At 46.0% G+C, this 20464-nt stretch overlaps 1 protein-coding gene across 2 annotated transcripts in view; it reads right to left on the bottom strand.

Annotated features, from left to right (window-relative positions):
- Window positions 1-20464, bottom strand: part of VAV2 (vav guanine nucleotide exchange factor 2) — a 409172-nt gene that overhangs the window by 94195 nt on the left and 294513 nt on the right. For both annotated transcript variants that reach the window (XM_075905174.1, XM_075905173.1), the window contains exon 4: window positions 17475-17543. In XM_075905174.1, the coding sequence (XP_075761289.1) occupies window positions 17475-17543 (69 nt within the window). The remainder of the gene's footprint in view (window positions 1-17474; window positions 17544-20464) is intronic.

The raw sequence follows: 20464 nt of genomic DNA on the forward strand, positions 1-20464 counted from the left end.
ACGTTACCCCTGTATCCAGCATGAAGGCGTCTTCCCTGTGCACGTGTCAGCCCCTTAACCCCGCCAGCCTTCCAGATGCTCATTCTTTCTCCTGCGGGCTTTGCCAGCCCAGTCTCTGCCCTGAAGGTTAACAGGTGCACCCCAATCCCTTTGAGGTGTTCCCCTGCGAGATCCAGCTCCCAAAACTGGCTGCTCACAGAAAATCCAAACTCTTTGCTCTCAAAGGCTATGTCTAGACTGCAAGCCTCTTTCGAAAGAGGCTCTTTCGAAAGATACTTCTGAAAGAGCCTCTTTCGAAAGAGAGCGTCTAGACTGCACGCGGAACTTTCGAAAGAGGAAGCCGCTTTTTCGAAAGAAAGCACCCAGTGAGTCTGGATGCTCTCTTTCGAAGAAGCCCTATTTACATTCAAGAACGCCTTCTTTCGAAAGAAGCACTTTCGAAAGAAGGCGTTCTTCCTCGTGAAATGAGGTTTACCGCCGTCGAAAGAAAAGCCGCGTTCTTTCGATTTAATTTCGAAAGAACGCGGCTGCAGTCTAGACGCAGGTGAAGTTTTTTCGTAAAAAAGGCTACTTTTCCCGAAAAAACCACTGAGTCTGGACACAGCCAAAGACACAACATAGCGCAGGTTACCATTTTCCCCTTAAAGCCCCTGCCGAATGCCTGGCACTTGTCAGCACTTCTGACAAGCAAAAGTCGGTTTATTGAAGAAAGAAGAGGTATTGCGCTAGGAACAAGAGTGTGGTGGGAACAATACAAAACAAACAAAAAACACAAACGAGGGATGTTAGCTATCAGTATTTGTGTAAATGTGTAACCCAGGGGTGGGCCACCTCAGGCCCGGGGGCTGGATGCATCCAGCCCTGAGGCTCAGGGACCTCCCCCCCCACCACTGGGAGCCTGCACTGGTGCTCCAGCCCGCTGCTTCTCCTCCTGGGCTGGAGTACACAAAATCTACTAGGCTGTACCTCCTCCCCACCCCGGCTCTGATATGTGAGGGGAATGTGGCAAGTGTCTTTCTCCTTCTCCATCATGGGCCACAGTGAAGGGTTTTTTCCACTTCTCATTTGTGTGCGGTCCCCGTCTGATTTTTCTGTGGGTCAGTGGCCCCGACCCAAAAAAGGTTGCCTGCCCCATTGTAATCACTTGAAATTTTAGAGCTCCCCATGTGTAGCAGCTTCTGCCCCACCCCGTTGCCTCTGATACAGAGGCAGCAAGGGGGGTGGGAATAGTGCGTGCAATCGATAGGATTAACCACCACAAGCGTGAGTCTAGACATTTTCTATCTAATAAAGTAGATTCGCCCCACCAATGTTCGGTCCATTGCAAGGCTGACTGGTTTCACAACATTTATGAAAGAATGCACACTCCACAAGGAGTTTCCTCAGGGACTAGTTACCAAGTGCTTCTTCCTCCTCTGTCTCATACCAAAACAGTCTTTTGTTTCTACTCACAGACAACACCAGCTCCTGTCTGGTTGTAATGTTCCCCTTTACACCTTCAAGGGGCTTCAGTTGTTTGCAGCTGTCAGTGATGGGTTTCCATTAACATCTTGGGACCGAGTTAAGCAATTCAGCCTTGCATTACAGCACCACGACACCTTAACTCCTGGTGACCGATTTGTACTCCAAGTCCTTAAGTTTGAATGTTACCCAGACATACAATTCACAACGAGTATGAACCTTGACAAATTACAAGCTTTCCATAGATACTCACAGCATATTTATTGGTGAAGAATAAAATGAAAGAGTAAAATGTAAGTAGTGAATTTGTTAGGACTGAGGTGAGAGTTGGTTGCAAAGAATGGGGGATCCTTTGATAAGGAGCCCCTATGTCACAGAATCTAAGTCACTTTTGAAAACAGAACTAAACCTCTTCAGAGAAATGTCTTTAGTACCTGGGCGGTGACTGATTCAGTGGGAATCGATTTACTGTGTCTAGTAGAAACGTGATACCACTTAGAGCTCTCCTGTCAACTCCGGTACTTCCCCAGAATGAGAAGAGTAGGCGGAGTCAACGGGAGCATATCTGTTGTTGACTTAATGCAGTATCTTCACTGCAGTAAGTAGATCTAAGTACATCGACTTCAGCCACGAGCCCATATTTGTGTCAAGTAGGCCTCAGTTATCCCAGGTCAATAGAGAATGATCTTGCTGAAGGATTTTTGAGTCACTCTAAGTGTCTAGCAACTATATGATTCTGTATTCTACAAGATACAATTCTCTGGTCTATAAAATGTGTGTAACGAAGCCCTGGAGAGGTTATAATTTTCTATTAAATTCTACTGGACTTTTCATAAAGCTGAGGGTTAGCTATCTGGTATCTTGGGATGTGAGCAGAAGGATTTACAGCTACTGTCTCCAGGTTTAGCATCTGTCAAAGCAGCTGATTGCAAATATATGTTTGGAGAAAGAGGCTATATATAAAGGAAACAGGCTGTAACTGTCTAATCTTTGGAGGGACGTTCTTGGATAATGTACAGACAGAATTGAAGGTGTTTACATTTTAAAAAAACAGAAACATTTTAAGAAGCATTTTAAAAAACTAAATTAATTATTTCTTTGTTCCTTTCTGTTATCCTAGCAATCCAGCCATTGCTGTCTTATGGTAGAACAGTCACTATTGCCAGTCCTTACCATTCTATAATCATGAGACTGATTTAAAATCATTAGATTAATGAAAACCGATTTTTATTGGTCTTCTATTTTTTTGAGCCTTTAGCGATATGCTTTTCTCTGCAACCAGGAGAGCTAGATACTTACTATTTCAGTGAAAAGCTGAGGTTCACATGACTCCAGAAGCTGGGTTTTTAAGAGACCCCTCAAGACTCATCACTAGAGCTATCAGCATTGAACACAGAAGCCAAAAAGTGAGACTGACCAGAAAGAAGTGTGACCTTCCACAATATTCACGCCAGTGTAGTGGGCCCAAACTATGCTTTTCGTAATGTCTCCCCTTACAGGTCACCAAATGAAGTTGTTTACTTGTTCCCATAACACAAAAACTAGGGGTCAACAATGAAATTAATCAGTAGCAGGTTTAAAACAAACAAAAGGAAGTTTTTCTTCATGCAGCGCACAGTCAACCTGTGGAACTCCTTGCCAGAGGATGTTGTGAAGACCAGGACTTTAACAGGGTTCAAAAAAAGAACTACATAAATGCATGGAGGTTAGATCCATTAATGGCTATTAGACAGGATGAGTAGGAATGATGTCCCTAGCCTCTGTTTGTCAGAGGCTGGAAATGGATGACAGGAGAGAGATCACTCGATGATTCCCTGTTCTGTTCATTCTCTCTGGGGCCAGCGGTTTTGGCCACTGTCAGAAGACAGGATACTGGACTAGATGGACCTTTGGTCTGACCCATTATGGTCATTCTTATGTTCTTATATTATTCCCAGCTGTGAGAGCTTCACAGAGACATGGGATCCAAGTTGATGCTTCAGGGACTGCTTCTTCACAAGTACCCGAGAGTCCAACCCTCGCACCATTGAGGCCAGGGCAAACTATTGATGTCAATGGCACCTGCATGAGGTGCACTCCCCTGACAGAACCATTCGCCTCTTTCGAAGTGTGTGGCTGCCTATAAGAACTAAGAGGATGGCACTAACTAACCCAGTGTGGTCCTATATCATGGCAAAGCCAGGAGAGATTCAGAGATGGCACCACTTCCCTGCTTACCCTCTGCCTGCCCATTATAGCTGGTAACATCACGATACAGGAAAGCGGGTGTAAATGGGAATTTCCCCCATGTGTTGCAAGGCATCTCCTGAGAACTGCACTGTGTATGATTGTTTCCTGCTTTGAAGAGGCTTCCCGTTAGCCTGGCTGTTTGCAGAGTTGGAGACTACTTGTGCAGAGGGGTCAATTTGTCAGGAGTGTACAGCTCGGTCAGTGATGAACTAGCCTGTTACTCTCTTGCTTCAAACCTGCTTGTGAAAGAAACTTTTTCCCCCCCTCCAGTGCTCTTTTCTGGCTAAACAAGAACTATAGGATTGCACAGCAATGGCTATAGAATCCTATTGGTGTCACCCATGTTACTTTACGTAGGGGATCTCCGTAAGTTACCGCTCCGAGTCTCACCCAACACCCACGGGGTGTGCATCCAAACTCTTTCTGCCCACCAGTCTGCTCCTCCGAGACAAAGTAAAGTCTGTTGGCAAATCCATCCATAAGAACATAAGAACGGCCATACTGGGTCAGACCAAAGGTCCATCCAGCCCAGTATCCTGTCTGCTGACAGTGGCCAATGCCAGGTGCCCCAGAGGGAGTGAACCAAACAGGTAATGATAAAGCGATCTCTCTCCTGCCATCCATCTCCACCCTCGGACAAACAGAGGCCAGGGACACCTCTCCTTACCCATCCTGGCTAATAGCCATGAGTGGACTTAACCTCCATGAATCTATCTAGCTCTCTTTTAAACCCTGTTATAGTCCTAGCCTCCTCAGGCAAGGAGTTCCACAGGTTGACTGTGCGCTGTGTGAAGAAGAACTTCCTTTTATTTGTTTTAAACCCGCTGCCCGTTAATTTCATTTGGTGGCCCCTAGTTCTCATGTTATGGGAACAAGTAAATAACTTTTCCTTATTCACTTTCTCAGCATGAGTCATGATTTTATAGACCTCTATAATATCCCCCCCTTTGTCGCCTCTCTTCCAAGCTGAAAAGTTTTAGTCTCTTTAATCTCTCCTCGTATGGGAGAGAACTGTGGCACAAGTGCACCAACCCGGCTGGAGGTCCATCAAGGGTGAACATGCCCCCAAAACAAAAGAAAAAGTTGCTGCTGCACGGTGAGGTTCCTGGGTCACTTTCTCTGAAAGTCTTTTACTGCTTGCCAGTGTATTGAAGAAGTCAGCTATGCCCAACACATCAACACGACTATATTTAAAGGAGGGGAAATGGTAAAAAGTACTATCCATGTTAATGCCTGGAGCAAAACCGCATTTAAGGTTCCTCCCTCTGTGCATATAAAAAGCGCACCACCAAATATCCCAAATGACAAGTTGCAATGTGCTATTCTGGCCACAGGCTTTTTTTGTGCTGGGAGATGTAAAAAGATCATTAAATTGTTACTAGAAAACCAAAGCGGACATGCCGCCCAGGGTACATCGTATGTGCTTGTTAATTCGTGGGGTGGGAGGGGGGGTGGCTGTGAAAGTGAAGTGGGGGCCGATGGGGAAGAGCCATGCAAAGCAAAGTGCAATGTCACTAAAAACAGGGAACATAACAAGCTCCCCCGCATGGCAAAGCTGTAGGAAGCTGAACGGGTGATTGGAGCATTTATTCTTCCATTTTATCATCCCCTTTCCTTTCCTTAATTTGAGTCATCCCCAGGAAATCACAGAAGTTGCCAAATCCTGTTAAGTGCTTAGCATCTTGCAGACTCAACTTCTAAGGCCTTGTCTACATTTACCGCTGTGGGGATCGATCTCCCATGGGTCGATTTAGTGGGTCTAGTGATAAATGCTCTAGTCAAGGCCCACTAAATCAACTGCTGATTGCACTCCTGTCAAGAATAATAAGGAGAGTCGATGGGAGACTGGGGACACTGCAGTAAGTTGAATTAAGGTACATTGACTCCAGCTAAACTATTCATGAGGCTGAGGAGGTTTAGGTTGGACATTAGGAAACACTTTCTAAGTTCAGATTCTGATTTATGCTTCCTCTAGTTCTTGGGGGTTCAGGGTTCAGCAATTACACGGAGAGGGACCTAACACAGAATTTCATTGTGCATTTGAACTTCGATATCCAAGGGTGTGTCTAGACTACAGGGTTTTGTCGACAAAAGTGGACTTTTGTCGACAAAACTATACCTGCGTCCACACTGCCTTTGAGTTATGTTGACATAATGTAGACAAAACTCAGCAGTTTTGTCGACGTATGTAAACCTCATTCTACGAGGAATAACACCTTTTGTTGACAGAGTTCTGTTGATAGAAGGCATTATTGCATCTACACTGTCCTTTGCGTCCACACTGTTATGTCGACAAAGTGGCTTGCTTTGTCGACAGAACTGGATGTAGTCTAGACGCTCTTTGTCGACAGAAGCTTTGTCGATAGTATCTGTCGACAAAACTTCTGTCAACAAAACCCTGTAGTCTAGACATACCCCAAGTGTCAGATCTTAAGCCCAGCTGTCTTCTATAAGGTGCCCTACCCACTAGACAATGCTGCCAGCCCCAGTAATCTTGCATTTTCATACTCGCTGCATTTTTTTCTCTCTAGAGCACTCTCTCATTCATGGTCTCTCTCTAGCACACGGGGACAAAGAGCTCTATATTAACAATGAACTTGGCAGTGAACTTGAGGAGGGATTTTAAGGTGCATGGAGTCTTCTGACTCGATCTCATGGAGTTTTAATTAACCAGAAGTCATGTGATGTCAGACCCATGCTGTCTGGAAATAGTAACTGTCGTATTTTTAATCCACTCTTTTCAGCATCTTTTACTACTCCCTAACAAACGCGGAGTCTGATAGTGTCAAAACAACCCAAATGGCAACCATAAAATGCACTCTGAGGATGGCAAGAGAAGGTTTCACATCAGAGAAGAAAGGAAATGTTTACAATTTCTCTGTATAGGCAGCCTTGAAAAATTCAGGCAGTTAATTTTAGAGTGACTGGGGCGCACGGTTTTTCTAATGCAACAGATTAATGGGTTGCTAGAAGAAGGTTGCTAGTTTATCAACTCACTTTGAGGTGTCTTTTTAAATGCACTTTTTAAAAATCTGCAGATCACTCTGTTATCTTGGGAGACATAACCAGGGAGCTGTGGTGCCAGCAGCGGGGGAAAAAAATCAACAACCTTTGAAAGAGACTCTACAGGGTAAGAAGGCATATTGGCAAAGACAGATCCCAAAAGAACATTGTGAGTGGGGAATTATGGGTCCAAACATGTCTAATGTGCAGAAAAGTTCAGACAGGCAACCAAAGTTCGCTGCCTGCTGATCTCGCCGCTCCACTGGTAGCAACATGCCTGACAGCACTTAGTGATGAAAATCCCACAGGCAATTCCTCCCCAGACAGACAAAAGACGTGTATCACATATTCACAGATGTGAAAAGGGAGGGAGGGAGATGGCTTTGTACAGTATTGTCTCTCCAATTCCACTAGTGGGAAATTAACGTTCATGGTGGCAAACGTCTCGGGCCAGGTGTCCATGCTGAACAGTGTCAAGAAGTGCTAGTTTTGGACCAGAACTTCACTGTGCTAGGCACTGTACAAACAGAGCACAAAGGACCTTACAATCTCAGATCATCACTCCCCGGCCATGACACAGAGTTAAACTGGGCTACCTTAAGGTGATACACGCTTGCGTCTTTGCTTGCTAAGCTACAAATCAAAGACATGTGCTGTATTTATTCAGTGAAGAAGGAGCATCTGTGACATCAGGATAGAAAATCTCTGCCTGTGAGGGATGTTTGAAATTCCTAGGCATACTTAATCAGTTCACACATAGTCAAATCCAAGGAGGAGAGGGGGAGAATAGCCCAGTGAGTAGGCATCTTTGAAAAGTTTAATTAAAACCCAGCTTCATCATCTAATACTGCCATATAAGGGGAAGCAATATCAGTACCTTTCATCACTCCCTGAAGCAGCCATGGGGCACAGGATCAAGGCTCAAGAGATCTGTGTTCTGTTCCTGGCTTTGCCACTGACCTGCAGGATGACCACGGTCAAGTCACCTGGTCTCTCGGTGCTAGTTTTCCCTCCCACTGTCTGACTCAGCTAGCATCCTAAAAACAGCAGGGTAGCCACAATGACATTAGCAGTGGGAGAGTGTAGGCACCCCAAATATAGTGAGCAGCTTGGACGGGGACGTAATGGGGATGAGCTAACTCCTTGCACTACTCACAGTGCTGCAGCTATTCTACTTTTAGCATGCTCTCTCGATGAGCGCTAGCATGGGTATGTCTCCTCCAGCTGGCAATTCCACTTACCAGCTTCAGGGTAGATGGATCCTGGGCAACTGTAAGCTCTTTGGGGCAGAGATTGTTATATAACGTCTAACTCAGTGGGGCTACTGATCCTGGTAGGGACCGCTAGACACTGCTACAAGTTGAACTTCTCTAGTCTGGCACTCTCTGGCAACATCCATGATCCAGCAAGATTTTAGTGATTTTGGGTGTGGCCAAGTTTCCCACAGTCCCATAAAGTTTGTTTACAGCCACCAGTCCTGACTACTCAGTGTTCTGGGCTGTTATTTAGCTCTAATTTGTCTCTGAAAGTCTTCAAAGAGCCTAGTACGCAGTGGAAGTGTTGGTAACGCTCCTAAACAATATTGACCTCCTGTGGTTCAGCAAATTGTCTGGTTCAGCATCGTCAGGTTGTCAGCATCGTGCTGGACTAGAGAGGTTCAACCTGTAGTAGCAATACCATAAACCCAACCCCTCAAACACAAGCGTTTCTAAGGGATACATGTTCCTGTAAGATGGCTGAGAAGGTGCACTATGTTAAAAGTGAGGTCTCCTCTGAAGATGTGGATTCAAATTCTACCCTTGAAAGCACATTCGATCTTAAAGCTATAGTGCACTCTATTTTGGTGCAATAATTCCAAGTCCACCCCGAAACTACACACCTGGCATGGGCATGTTCCATGCCCTCCCCTGAAGGGAGATATTTAAAAAGGATAGGATAGGCATATACACTTCACAAAACAGAACATTCCCTTAACAATGCAGCAGTGATGGTGTATTACAATAGCACCTCCAGATCCCACCTCAGAGAGGAGCCCCATAATGCTGGGCATTGTGCTTTCCTATAGTTCCTGCCCCCAGGAATGGACAGTTTAAATGAACAGGCCAGAAAAGGCTGGGGAAAGGGAATAGCAATCCTTCCTCTTTTCCAGACAGGGAATTGAGGCTTTACCACAGTAGTTCTAGGGATGTTAAATTTAGATTAATTAACTAATCGAATAGTCGATGGGATTTCCATCGACTATTCGATTAGTCGATAAAGGAGCCTCCGCCTTTGAACTGTAGCAAGGGGCTCTTGTACATTTCAAAGGCAGAATCGCAGAAGAAGCTGTGTGAGCAGAGACTGCTTCAGTCCCCGCTCACGCTGTTTCCCGCTGTGCCTCTACCTCCCCTGCCCCATGCGGAGACGGTGCTGGGGGGAAATGGCTTTTAAGCCAGTTCCCCCAGCATCGGCTCCTGCTCCCTCCCCTTGCTGCCTCTCTCTGATAGAGGCAGCAAGGGGGGGAGAAGCAACTAGTCGCCTCACTAGTTGACTAGTCTCTTACATCCCTAAGTGGTTCGTTCCTAAGGCTTTCTGATACCAGGGACCAGCAAACCCATTCACAAACTTTTGGTGGACTGGCAACATTTTATTTGCTTATTTGCATATTCATTATGCAAATGGTGAATATGCAAATGAAACTACCCGTCCACCAAAAGCCCAGCCCCCAGTGATAGCCCTAGCCCCTAGGGCCCCCAACCCCTCCACTACCCCCCAGCACCAGCCACTGACCCCAGAGTCCCCTGCACCCAACCCCCCCATGCCAGCCTCCTGCCCTCAGACCTCCCCAGTGCCAGCCCCCCATCCCAAATGCCTTAGTGCCAGCCCCCTGCCCCTTAGAGCTCCCCACCACCAGACCCCCCTAGTTCCAGCCTCCTGTTTCTAGAACCCCACTGCACCCAACCCCCCCAAAGCCTCCCCAGTGCCAGCCCCCAATATTAGCCCCATCTCCAGAGGCCGCCAGTGCCAGTCCTGCCCCCATAGTCCCCCCCCAACTATTAGCTCAGCCTCCAGAGTCCATGTCGAGGTGGTTCTGGGGGCTGGGGCCCACCACCCAGCGCCTCCCCTTCTGCTGCGGCTGTTGGGAGAGGTGTGTCCTGCCCCACCTCTCAGTCAACCAGTGCCGGACAGGGGCGGGGCCTCCTCCGGCATGGAAGAGCAGTTCCCTGCTTGTCCCAGCTGTGACAGACCCCGGCCGGCGCAGTACACTAGAGCGGAAGGCGGCAGATATTCTGGCCACTGGATAACCCAGGACAAAGGCTACTCCAGGCTAATGTGGCCACCTGACTCCAATTAACCTGTGGAGAGCCAGTGGAAGCTGTTAGGCTCATGTGGACACCTGACTCAAAGAAAGGCCCCACCTATACTGTTTAAAAGCTCTCCCTCCAATCATCCTCAGAGAGAGGCAAGGAAGCACGGCTTTAGGACTGGGCCATAAAACACCAACTAGCCACCGGGAAGGGAGCCATGAGAGACAGAAAGGCCAGTTGAGGGTCAGGGTGAGTCTCTGAGGCAAGCATAATCTGCCAGGAAGCGTGGGACCCACCAAAGCAAGGTCTGAGCCTCATTACGCAGGAAGTGTCGACTACGCCCACATTTCTGGACACCCATTCCCATGCGTGAACCACAACCTGGTATGTCTTCCCTGACAACATTTTCCTATCACAACCCAGCTCTCTCTCCACCCCCACAAGTCTTCCTCAAACTTTTTGTCATATGTTTTCCCACATGTGCTTTTACAGCTGCTTAGAGGACTAAGCCAAAAATGATGGGAAAAAGTCTCTTAAGCACTGGGACATGTCTCTTTTCAGAAGGGATTGTAAAACAAAAGTGTTTCTTTCAACTCCAGGTCATCACGGAGATGGTCTGACTGCAGAGCTGGGCAAACTGAAATGATTTAAGAGCCCTGCCCGGATACAACATTTGTATCCACGTCTGTAGGCACAAAAATGAGCCACGGATATCTGCACTGATATCAGTGGATGCAGACACCTGTGAATATAAAGCAGATAGCCACAGATTTGCAGGGTTCTAGGTACAAAATTTGTATCCGCAGTCGCATCCCACATCTGCAAAAATGAACTGTGGATATAAGGACACAGATACCCATGGACATAGGGCAAACAGCCGTGGATTTGCAGGGGTCTAGAAATGAACCAGAGCAATAATATGCAAGGTGCAGTCCTATGAATCCAGAATAGGATTGTTGGATTCCTATGAGCATAAAAGGATGGTAGCGTAATGCAACTTGATACAGTAGCTCAGAGATACCAGACAGAAGCTTTTTGATGATGTAAAGAAGACGGGAATCAATTGGTGTCATAAATCTAATGCAACAAAATAAGCAGAATGGGTTTAAGAGTCAGGAGAGAAAATGTAGGTGAAGCATTAAATAAAACTTTAGAGCTATAAGAAAGGTGAAGTCAATTAAACAAGCCCTCAAGGGAGGCTGTGATAGGGCCCCCTGTAGATAAATTCAATGCTAGACTGGACAGCTACATCGCTGTCAGAGGTGATTTCAGAATGACCCAGTCAAGACAGCCGTGGTAAAAGGGAGAGGAGAGAAGAGACTGTGAGTGACACTCCTTTAGGACAGACAATGCTTTGATTTTTATCAGCAGGTGCCAGTGAAACAGGCTATTGTGTTATCACCAGTGTCCGGATTAGTTCTGGATGAGAGTTCAGTCTCCATCATTTTCAGTGGCCTTTTCCCTATAAACTCTCTAGGATCAGGGCTCTCTGTGGGAGGCTGAAACATCTGACATCCCAGGACACCAAGAGAAACCGTTCAGTAGAGGAAAATGACTCTTCCTCCGCCCTTCCCCCTTCCCAGCATTGAGCTTGCACTACTTAAAGTCACTGGACCTTGCCATCTGCCCCTCTATATTGACTTTCTACAGTCAGCCATCTGGCTACTGAAAAGAAAACCCAGGGGGTGGAGGCAGGGAACTCTACAACCTTTAGCTCCCGTGAGAGATTTGTTTTTTCTTAACCTCCCTTTCAATGATCAGTCCAATTTTTATGAACTATTGTTGGAAATAATTATCTCTCGATTGTCTGAATGGGTTGTCCCCCTCTCCCGGGCAGGCAATTATCTATTATGCAGAATGCACCTCCTGGAACCTCAAATCTGAAAGCACAATGTGTGCATGAAGGCATAAACGTCCTTTACACGCAGAAGTTTCCCCCTGGCAAATTTAACTTGCACTGAAAGAAACTGCTTGTTTGTACAATACATGTAACCACACAGATCACAGTTCTATTGATTTGTATCAGTCAGGGATTTTTCTTTTGCCACACAGTGCTGTTGTTGCTCTTATAGTAATTACAGCGATAATGTACCAATTCTAGGGCCATTGGGGACTTCCCAGCTGTCAGCATGCTGCATGCCCTGGTTTCTCTGAGTTTTGTAGAGGAGATGTGGCTGGAACTCTTCCTTCAAAAGCATGTTATCACTTAAGGTAGAAGATGAAAAATTGAAATTTCAAAGCTTTTCACCAGATAGAAGTTCTTTGAAATATTTTTTTTTATTTGGAAGTGTCAAAACGGTTCATTTCAATATTTGCAATCAAACAAAACATTTTGACATTCCAGAAATGTAAATGTTTGTTTTGGTTTATTGAACTGACCTGAAAGACTTCCTTTCAGGTCAGTTCAATAATAAAATCACATTCTTCACAGTGGTGTTTTGCCTCATGGGAGTTGTATTTTGGGGACCAGATACCCACATTTCTTGCCTATGAGCCACACTCCCCTGACTGGACTACATCTCCCATGGTGCACTCAGATGCATACATCTTCCATGATGACCCAATAAACCATCTTGTTAGTCTTTAAAGTGCTACATTGTCCTGCATTTTGCTTCCACACAGCTTGGGCAGAGGAAAATCCTCATTGCATGATGGGATATGTAGTTCTCTGGTATGCTTAGCCCTAGTTAAAAATGGGAGTCTGAACTACAACTCCTGTGAGGCAATATGCTGATGGGGAAACAGTGTGTTATGTTTAACTAAACTTTGAAAAGAAATGCTTTGAATAAGTTCATCAAAATTAAATATTCTGCTTTAGGTCAAACTAAATATTTTGTATGGAAACATCAATCATAGGAAAGTTTTGATTTGGTGGAAACTGCATTTTTGGTCAGAAAATATTTCTGGTGGAACATGTCCAACTAGCTCTATTCCTTAACCCTCTCAAATACATAAATGAACATGTGGGCTAAACCCTGCTCACTTCACTCACAAAAGGAGTATCACTGAAAGCAACTGGTGAACGGCTGGGCTTGACCACAGTCAACAGAAGTTTTATCATTAACTTCAGTTGGGACCAGAATTCAACCTATGGGGACCATTTAGCCCCATGCCCTGGTCTACGCTAGGGAGTAATTTTGAAATAACCCCCTTTATTTTGAAATAATGAGATGAGTGTCCACACTATCAAGCCCGTTATTTCAAAAACTGTACTCTGCTTTCCTTGGGGAATAATGCTTATTTAAAAATAACCGCAGTATGTGGTGCTCCGCTGTTGCTATCTCGAAATAACTGCTCCCCAGAGTAATTTGAAGTAATTATTCCCCAGTGCTTCCTGGGGCTCTAAGTCAAGGTAGCACATCCACAATAACGGTATCTGCCTCGGACTAATTTCAAGGCTCCCCCGTGGTGGGAACACGTTGTTTCAATTTTGTTATTTCAGGAGTTATTATTTCAAATTTAGTTATTTTGAAATAATTTCTTAGTGTAGACATGTCCCATGTATGTAGCAGTCCATCCAAATATTAGGTTTGCCCCATTATCCCTCCTGCAGTTCCACTTCTGTATACTAGAGGCATTAAGAGTGAGATTAAGGACTTTGTCTAGACTAACGCCCATTCTCAATCTAATCTATGTGACTTCAACAATGCGAATAGCATAGATGAAATTGACATACTTACCACAACATCTGCTATGTGGTAACTTCAGTGATGACCACTGTCCCATTGACTCTGGTTACTGTTCTCATCTTGGTGAAGTACCAGAGTCAACAGGAAAGCATTTGGAGATCAACTTATCACGTCTAAGCAGACGCGATAAATCATTGGCCAATGACACGATCACTGCAAGATCAATCTACCACATAATGGAGACAAGCCCTCAGTTAACATAAAACTCTCCGTTTACTCCAATTATTGGAAGTTTTGCCAATAATTTTTAGAACAAAGCTAAAATCCCTTTTAGAAATAGTTGAGGCAATAAAAGCAGTCCAATAGCGTGCAATAGAATTGTGTCTGTGTAGATCATGCGGGGGGAGGAGGGGAGATACAGAACAGCAAAAAGCAATGAAAGCTTTACATAGTATGGAAGGTTGTTCCATGTGGTTTTGTTGTTCGGTAGCGACTGTCCTTCCTAGAATCGGATCCTTTTACAGCTTGCTGTGAAAATCATTTCCTAGCACCTGAGAAACACCCAAGGATGGGATCGCACCTCCCCATGGCTGCTGGGTATTAACACGACGACGATGGGTGCACTGAATCAGTCCCGGCTCACAAATGATCTCTTTGTTGAGCTTTTAGGAGACTGGGAGCAACATAGTAAAGAGTTTTCTTATGATATACTGGCCTTGCCAGCATGCAACTATGATACTGTGCATCTCAAATGAACGTCTCCTTGTGGAAGACAAAAAACGAGATGCCGCTACTAATGGATCAGGATGGCCAGCCCACCCCTCATGGAGACAGTGAGGACATTCCTAAGGAGACATCTACACAGAAACTGGAGCTCTGCTTAACTGCTCGGGAGGACATGCCCACCCTGGCTTGATTGATGGGATTGGACTTGTGCAGCTAGCCCAAGCCACTGCCTGTGCTCCTGCACTACGCTGCTATTTTTAGCATGCTAGATCAATCCGATCCAGTACTTCTATGACTCTGGAAATGGCACCTCCCACTACAGTGGGAAATCTAGTTTTCTATCGCTAGGAATTCCCTGAGCTCTAATTCTAATGCATTCCTCCAGCACGGCAGTACATTTTACAATACTGGGTATGTCTCCGGGTGCTCCGATCTGATATACCACACAGCTGAGGAATGTAAACACCTAACCAAGGGAGTGGAAAACACCATCAGACTTTGGCACCTGCACTCTTTTTTGTATATGGATCCTTCTCTAACGGAGCTGCACACTCACAAACTTTGTAGCCTGGATCTCAAGAGGAGGAAAGAAATGTAGGGTTAACAGATGCCGGGACAGCAAGGAGAAGAACCTTATTTTCATTATAAATTTAAAAAACAACAAGTAGTCTGGTAGCACTTTAAAGACTAACAAAACATGTAGATGGTATCATGAGCGTTCACGGGCACAGCTCACTTCTTCAGATGTTAGTATCGAAGGTGTCATAGGCCTACTCATTTTTAAAGTACCCCAATGAGTTAGGCTATGAAGTCACTTAGGCACTTTGTAAACGTCTTTGATCTCTCTGTGCTTCAGTTCAGGACTCATATATCTTCCTATTTCACAGGGCAAGTGTGAGGATAAAATCCTCAATAATCCATCCATGACTATATGGATAATGGGGATTATAAAAGAACACATACAGATAGACAGGAACAGTCACATCTTAGAAGCTACAGAAACCTGTAGCAAAACAGTTTAACGGTGCAAATCTTTCTTTTTGAAGCTCAACCTGTTCCTGGTATGGAACACACTAGGCTGAAAACATTTATTGTAAGGAAACATTGCTAGTCCACAGTGCCTGGCTCAGAGCTATCTCCAATGGCCCTAATCAGGTTCACAATCCCCAGGAATTCACACACAAGTGCATCCCCCAGTTAAAAGCAGACGCATGGGTCAGAATCAGGAAATTTTAAGCCCAATATTAAAGTGCCCAATATTAAGGCACACAGATACCCCAAAGGCGTTCCCATAACACACCAGATAATCAGGAATAAAACCCAATTAATCATGTGTTTGAAGTCCTAGAAAGCCGGACTGACATTTTCAAGGTTGCCTGAGGGAGTTAGGCACCCAACTGCCATGTAACAGCCCTCAATGGCTCTTGTGAAAATCCCAAGTCAGATGAACGTGCTACTGTGGAACTAGAAGAGCAGCCTCCAGATTCCAGCTTTACACAGGTGACAACATAAAAAAACGTTGTCTCCTATCTCCCATCATGGAGAGTGAAAAATCATCTAAGCCAGGAATTCCACACACCATTCACTGTGGGAACTAGCCTAAGACTCAGGAGACCAGTGTTCAAAACCAGCTTTTTCCACACAGTTCCCATCTGGCCACCAACAACTAGGGATGTACGCAACTAGAAATGTAAGCGGGAATCCCCCACTGGCCCTGCGCTACCTGAGGGGCTTCTGCTTTCGAAATGTACAAGTCTTGTACATTTCAAAGGCTCGGGCGCTGCAGGGAACGATGGGCCAGTCCCCCACTGGCCCCGTGCTTCCTACAGGGCTTCTGCTTTTGAACTGTAGCAAGAACCCAATAGGGCTCTTGCTACAGTTCAAAGGCAGAGGTGCCCTTATAGACTAATCGAATAGTCGATGGAAATCCCATCGACTATTCGATTAATTAATCTAAATTTAACATCCCTACCAGCAACCCACTTGTTCTCTCTGTTCCTCAGTTCCCCTCCTATAAACTATGAAAATAATACTTCCTTTCTCCCCGCCATGTCTATTTAGACAGTCTCCTCAGTACATAGACAGTGAGAATTTTGTTCAGGATCTCTAGGGGTATGTCTACGCTACACCCCTTTTTCGAGAAAGGGATGTAGATTAGGCACATTGATGTTGCAAAATTTAAATATCCCACGCTTCATTTGCATAATGGCGGCCGCTGCTTTTTTTCGAAATGGGACTTTTTCGGAAAAAAACCGGCAGTCTAGATGGGAACCTTTCGAACATGAAAGCCTTTTTCGAAAAGTCCCTTACTCCTCAAAAAATGAGGTTTACAGGATGTTTTGAAAAAGGGTTTAATGTTCGAAAGATCCCCGTCTAAACTGCCGATTTTTCCCGAAAAAAAGCGGCAGCCGCCACTATGCAAATGAAGCGCAGGATATTTAAATCCTGGCTTCATTTACAATATCGACGTGCCTAATGTCCATCCCTTTCTCGAAAAAGGGGTGTAGTCTAGACGTACCCTAGTAGAAAGATTCACTGTTCCCTATCTCCTGTTCCTCACCGGAACCCGTTACATTTTCTTCATCTCTTGCTTTTCCAGAAGGGCCATTTCCCAAGCCTCTGACCCGGTCTGGTTGCTCTTCACATCGGGAACAATGTATTTTTTGCAAACTGTGCAGTGCTGAGGGCATGGTTGGGATTAAACAGCACACAGGGCCCCCCCCCATGTAAAGTTTCCAGAATGAGTCTCCATGCAAGACCTTCTTGTGAGGATTATCTCCTGATCTGTAATCTCCTAACGACCTGCAGCTGTCATCAGCAGGAGACTGTGACAGACAAGGTACTTCCTACCAGGGCAATCACATATTGCCCCTTTGTATTTAAAATGGGATTTAGAGTTACGGAGGAATCGTCAGTCTTTGCCTCCAATCACCCCGCCACTGAGCTCCGTTAGAAGTGATGTCTCCCAGTGCTCCATGCAGGGGTGGGGAAAGAGAGTATTGTATCAATACAAAAATTCCCTGGAAAGAACATCAAAGCAGCCTGCTCGGCACTCAGATCCCAGCTGCCACATTTTCTCATTCCTTGCTAAAATGGAATTGCGACTTTTTGTTTGTTTGTTTTCTGCCCAGCCACTTACTCAGCCAGTTCCTCCAAGCTCCGATAGACGTCATCGTCATTCTCTGTTGTCTCCTCGGAAGGGAAAGGTCTGGAAGAGAAGAGAGAGGAAGGACGTTATTGGTAATGTTGGCCTTTTACATAAGACAGTCATCATTTGCTGCAGCCCATGAGAATCCGAACATCGTGCCAAGAAGGGGCTGCTCTGGAACAAAAACCTCCATCAGCATTACACTTATTTGTATCACACATCTCCAACCCCACCGGCATCAGCTGTGCTAAGATCTCGTCTCAGTTTCAGCTCAGATTCAGGGTTGTGGCTGCGGCAGGAAATGAAATCATGCCAGAGCACAACATCAAGGAGACCTGTTAACTCACACAGTGTTAAAACGGGACTCCGCAGTCAATGGAGACGCAGGCAAGACATCATTCATATTGTGGTTGCTGGCCCTGGTTCATGGGTTCTGATAGGATTCAACCATGACACGTCAGACATGACTTGTCCATGCCTAGGAGGGCTGCAAAGTCACATCTGACATTGTAAAAACTTAAAAAACAACGAATAGTCTGGTAGCACTTTAAAGACAAACTAAACATGTAGATGGTGTCATGAACTTTTGCGGGCACAGCCCACTTCTTCAGATGACCGGAGTGGTTGGACATCCAGAACCATGGTGTTGGTTTATGTGACTCTGGGGTTTTGCTTTAATTCAGGGGCGGGGAACTTTTTTGGGGTCGGGGGCCACTGAACCACAGAAAAATCAGTCGGGGGCCACACACAAGTGATGTGGCCCACTACTGAGAAGGGGAAAGACACTCTCCATATTCTCCTCCAACACCAGAGCCTAGGGGAGCCCAGGCTAATAGATTCTGTATGCTCCAGCCCCACAGTGGAACAGTGGCAGGGCTGGAGCATCAGTGTGGGCTCCCCAATGCTGGGAAGGACCTGAGTCTCGAGGGCCAGATCCAGGCAATCCAGGGGCCACATCCGGCTCGCGGGCCTGAGGTTCCCCTCTCCTGCTTTAATATGTCCAAATTCCCGGTTGGATACCAGCCCCAGGTGCCGATGGTAGAATGTTCATCTGCGATCACAGAGAAAGTCTTGGTGGGCACTCCAGATTTTGGACATCATGGATTTAACTTGATTAATTTGACTAGAACAGGGCTACTCAACTTTGGAAGCTCCGGGGGCCACAGTGATACCCACAACACATGCCAAGGGTCGCAACTTAAGTGTGGTTGCATATCCATGCAAATATATGCAAATAACTTCTTTCACACTGACGGGCATGAAAACAAAGATTAAGGCAAGACTACCCAATACGCTGGCCCCATTTAAGTCAGTTCTGCTGATATTAATAAAATGCAATATTAACCCAATTTCCACCCATATAACAGCACTTTTAATGAGCAATGACAATCCAGGAATTTAACCACTAAAACGCATATCAATAGAAGACCATTATTCTGACAACTTTTTTGTTTTGGCACCCACCCATGAGCCGTGTGTTGAGCCCCGAGTAAACCCAAACCACACCGCGGGCCACAAACAAATGGGCCGCGGGCCACATGCTGTTGAGTACCCCTGGACTAGAACGTGGTAACCAACTCATGCTAACTAATGCTCTCTAAAACCTTAGTGCAGACAAGGCGGGTCAGATGAACATTTGCAAAGCGGGCCAAGTTGATGCCTAGTCTCCATGACAACTATTTGTGGGGTTTCTTTTCTTTGGGGGCGGGGGAGGGAGATGGGGGGATGGTGGCAGGGTGCTCGCTGTACTTTCAAGGTGAGCAGCACCCCCCACACTGGGCTTGAACCTGCGTGGCCTTCCATTTCACACTGGCATTTATACCTCATAGCAACTGGGTGTTAAAGGCTACCAACTCCCAACTTCCCATGCCGTGCGAGCGCATTTTTATTAGTTGTTATTTTCTATCGAGGGAGCTTCATTCTTGCCCCAAAACATCCCTGTGCTGGCCGCTGCACAAATGCACCTTTGGGTTTGCAAACACAATTTTACACTCACCATGGCCTCGCTTAGCACAGGTGAAACTGACTATAACGCCAGGCGCAGGGAGCTGAGGAAACAGGGCCGCTAGAACTAGGGGATGCAGCCGCACTCCCTCGCTTGAAACGGTTTCCATCATATACAGGGCTCACAGTTGTGTTCAGTGGCTCTCAGCATTCCCACTCCACACATTGTTTCCGTGCCTTTGGAACCAGTATCTGGGTGCCCCATCCTGCTAGAGTTACTGCACGGCATTGGTCCAGCCCTAATGACTTCCATCTGCCATGAACAAACACATCTTCAAGTACAGTCCTGGTGAAAAATGGTCTTATTTTCTTAAACGAGTAACAGTCCGAGTGCTTTAAGACGCTAGAAGCCCTGGAGGTGTGGGAAATGAACACACACACACCAAAAAAAAAAGGAGGGGTCGATTAGAAGAGTACAGAAATAAATTCCTTGGCTCACTCTGAAGCAATAATCAAATAACGCACGGAGGAGAAGAAAAACACCGCTTTAATTAAACCCGATATATTATTGCTGGCCCAGGCCTCCATGGGCTCATGTGCTAGAAGGGATGGATGCCTCTGCTTACTAAGGAGTCCCTGCCGAGGGCCCAGCCCATCTCCCAAAGTCACTCCACTTTCACTCCACATGGCCAAGCGGTGAGTCCCCGGACCTTTGTCAGAGCTGCTAACTGGCTGAACAGAGGACTATGAAACCAGATCAGCGTCCCTCTTGTCTTCTCTTTGTGCAATGGCTATCAGGAGAATTTATAGCGGAAGGCGGGCAGGAATCAGAGAGCGGGGAACGGAGACACATGGAAAGGATCCATGGAACTCTGGGTCCTTTAAATTGTTACAGCGCACCCTGAAGCCCCAGCAGTGCTGAAGGGCTGGCTGGGGGAGACTAGCTCTGTAGGTGCTGGAATTAGAGGTGCCGGGGGAAAAGGCTGGGGGTGGGGGAGGATCCAGCACCCCCTGGCTTGAAGTGGTTTCCATTAAAT

Source organism: Pelodiscus sinensis, chromosome 22, assembly GCF_049634645.1.
Source record: "Pelodiscus sinensis isolate JC-2024 chromosome 22, ASM4963464v1, whole genome shotgun sequence".
In the NCBI taxonomy this organism is placed as follows: domain Eukaryota; kingdom Metazoa; phylum Chordata; order Testudines; family Trionychidae; genus Pelodiscus; species Pelodiscus sinensis.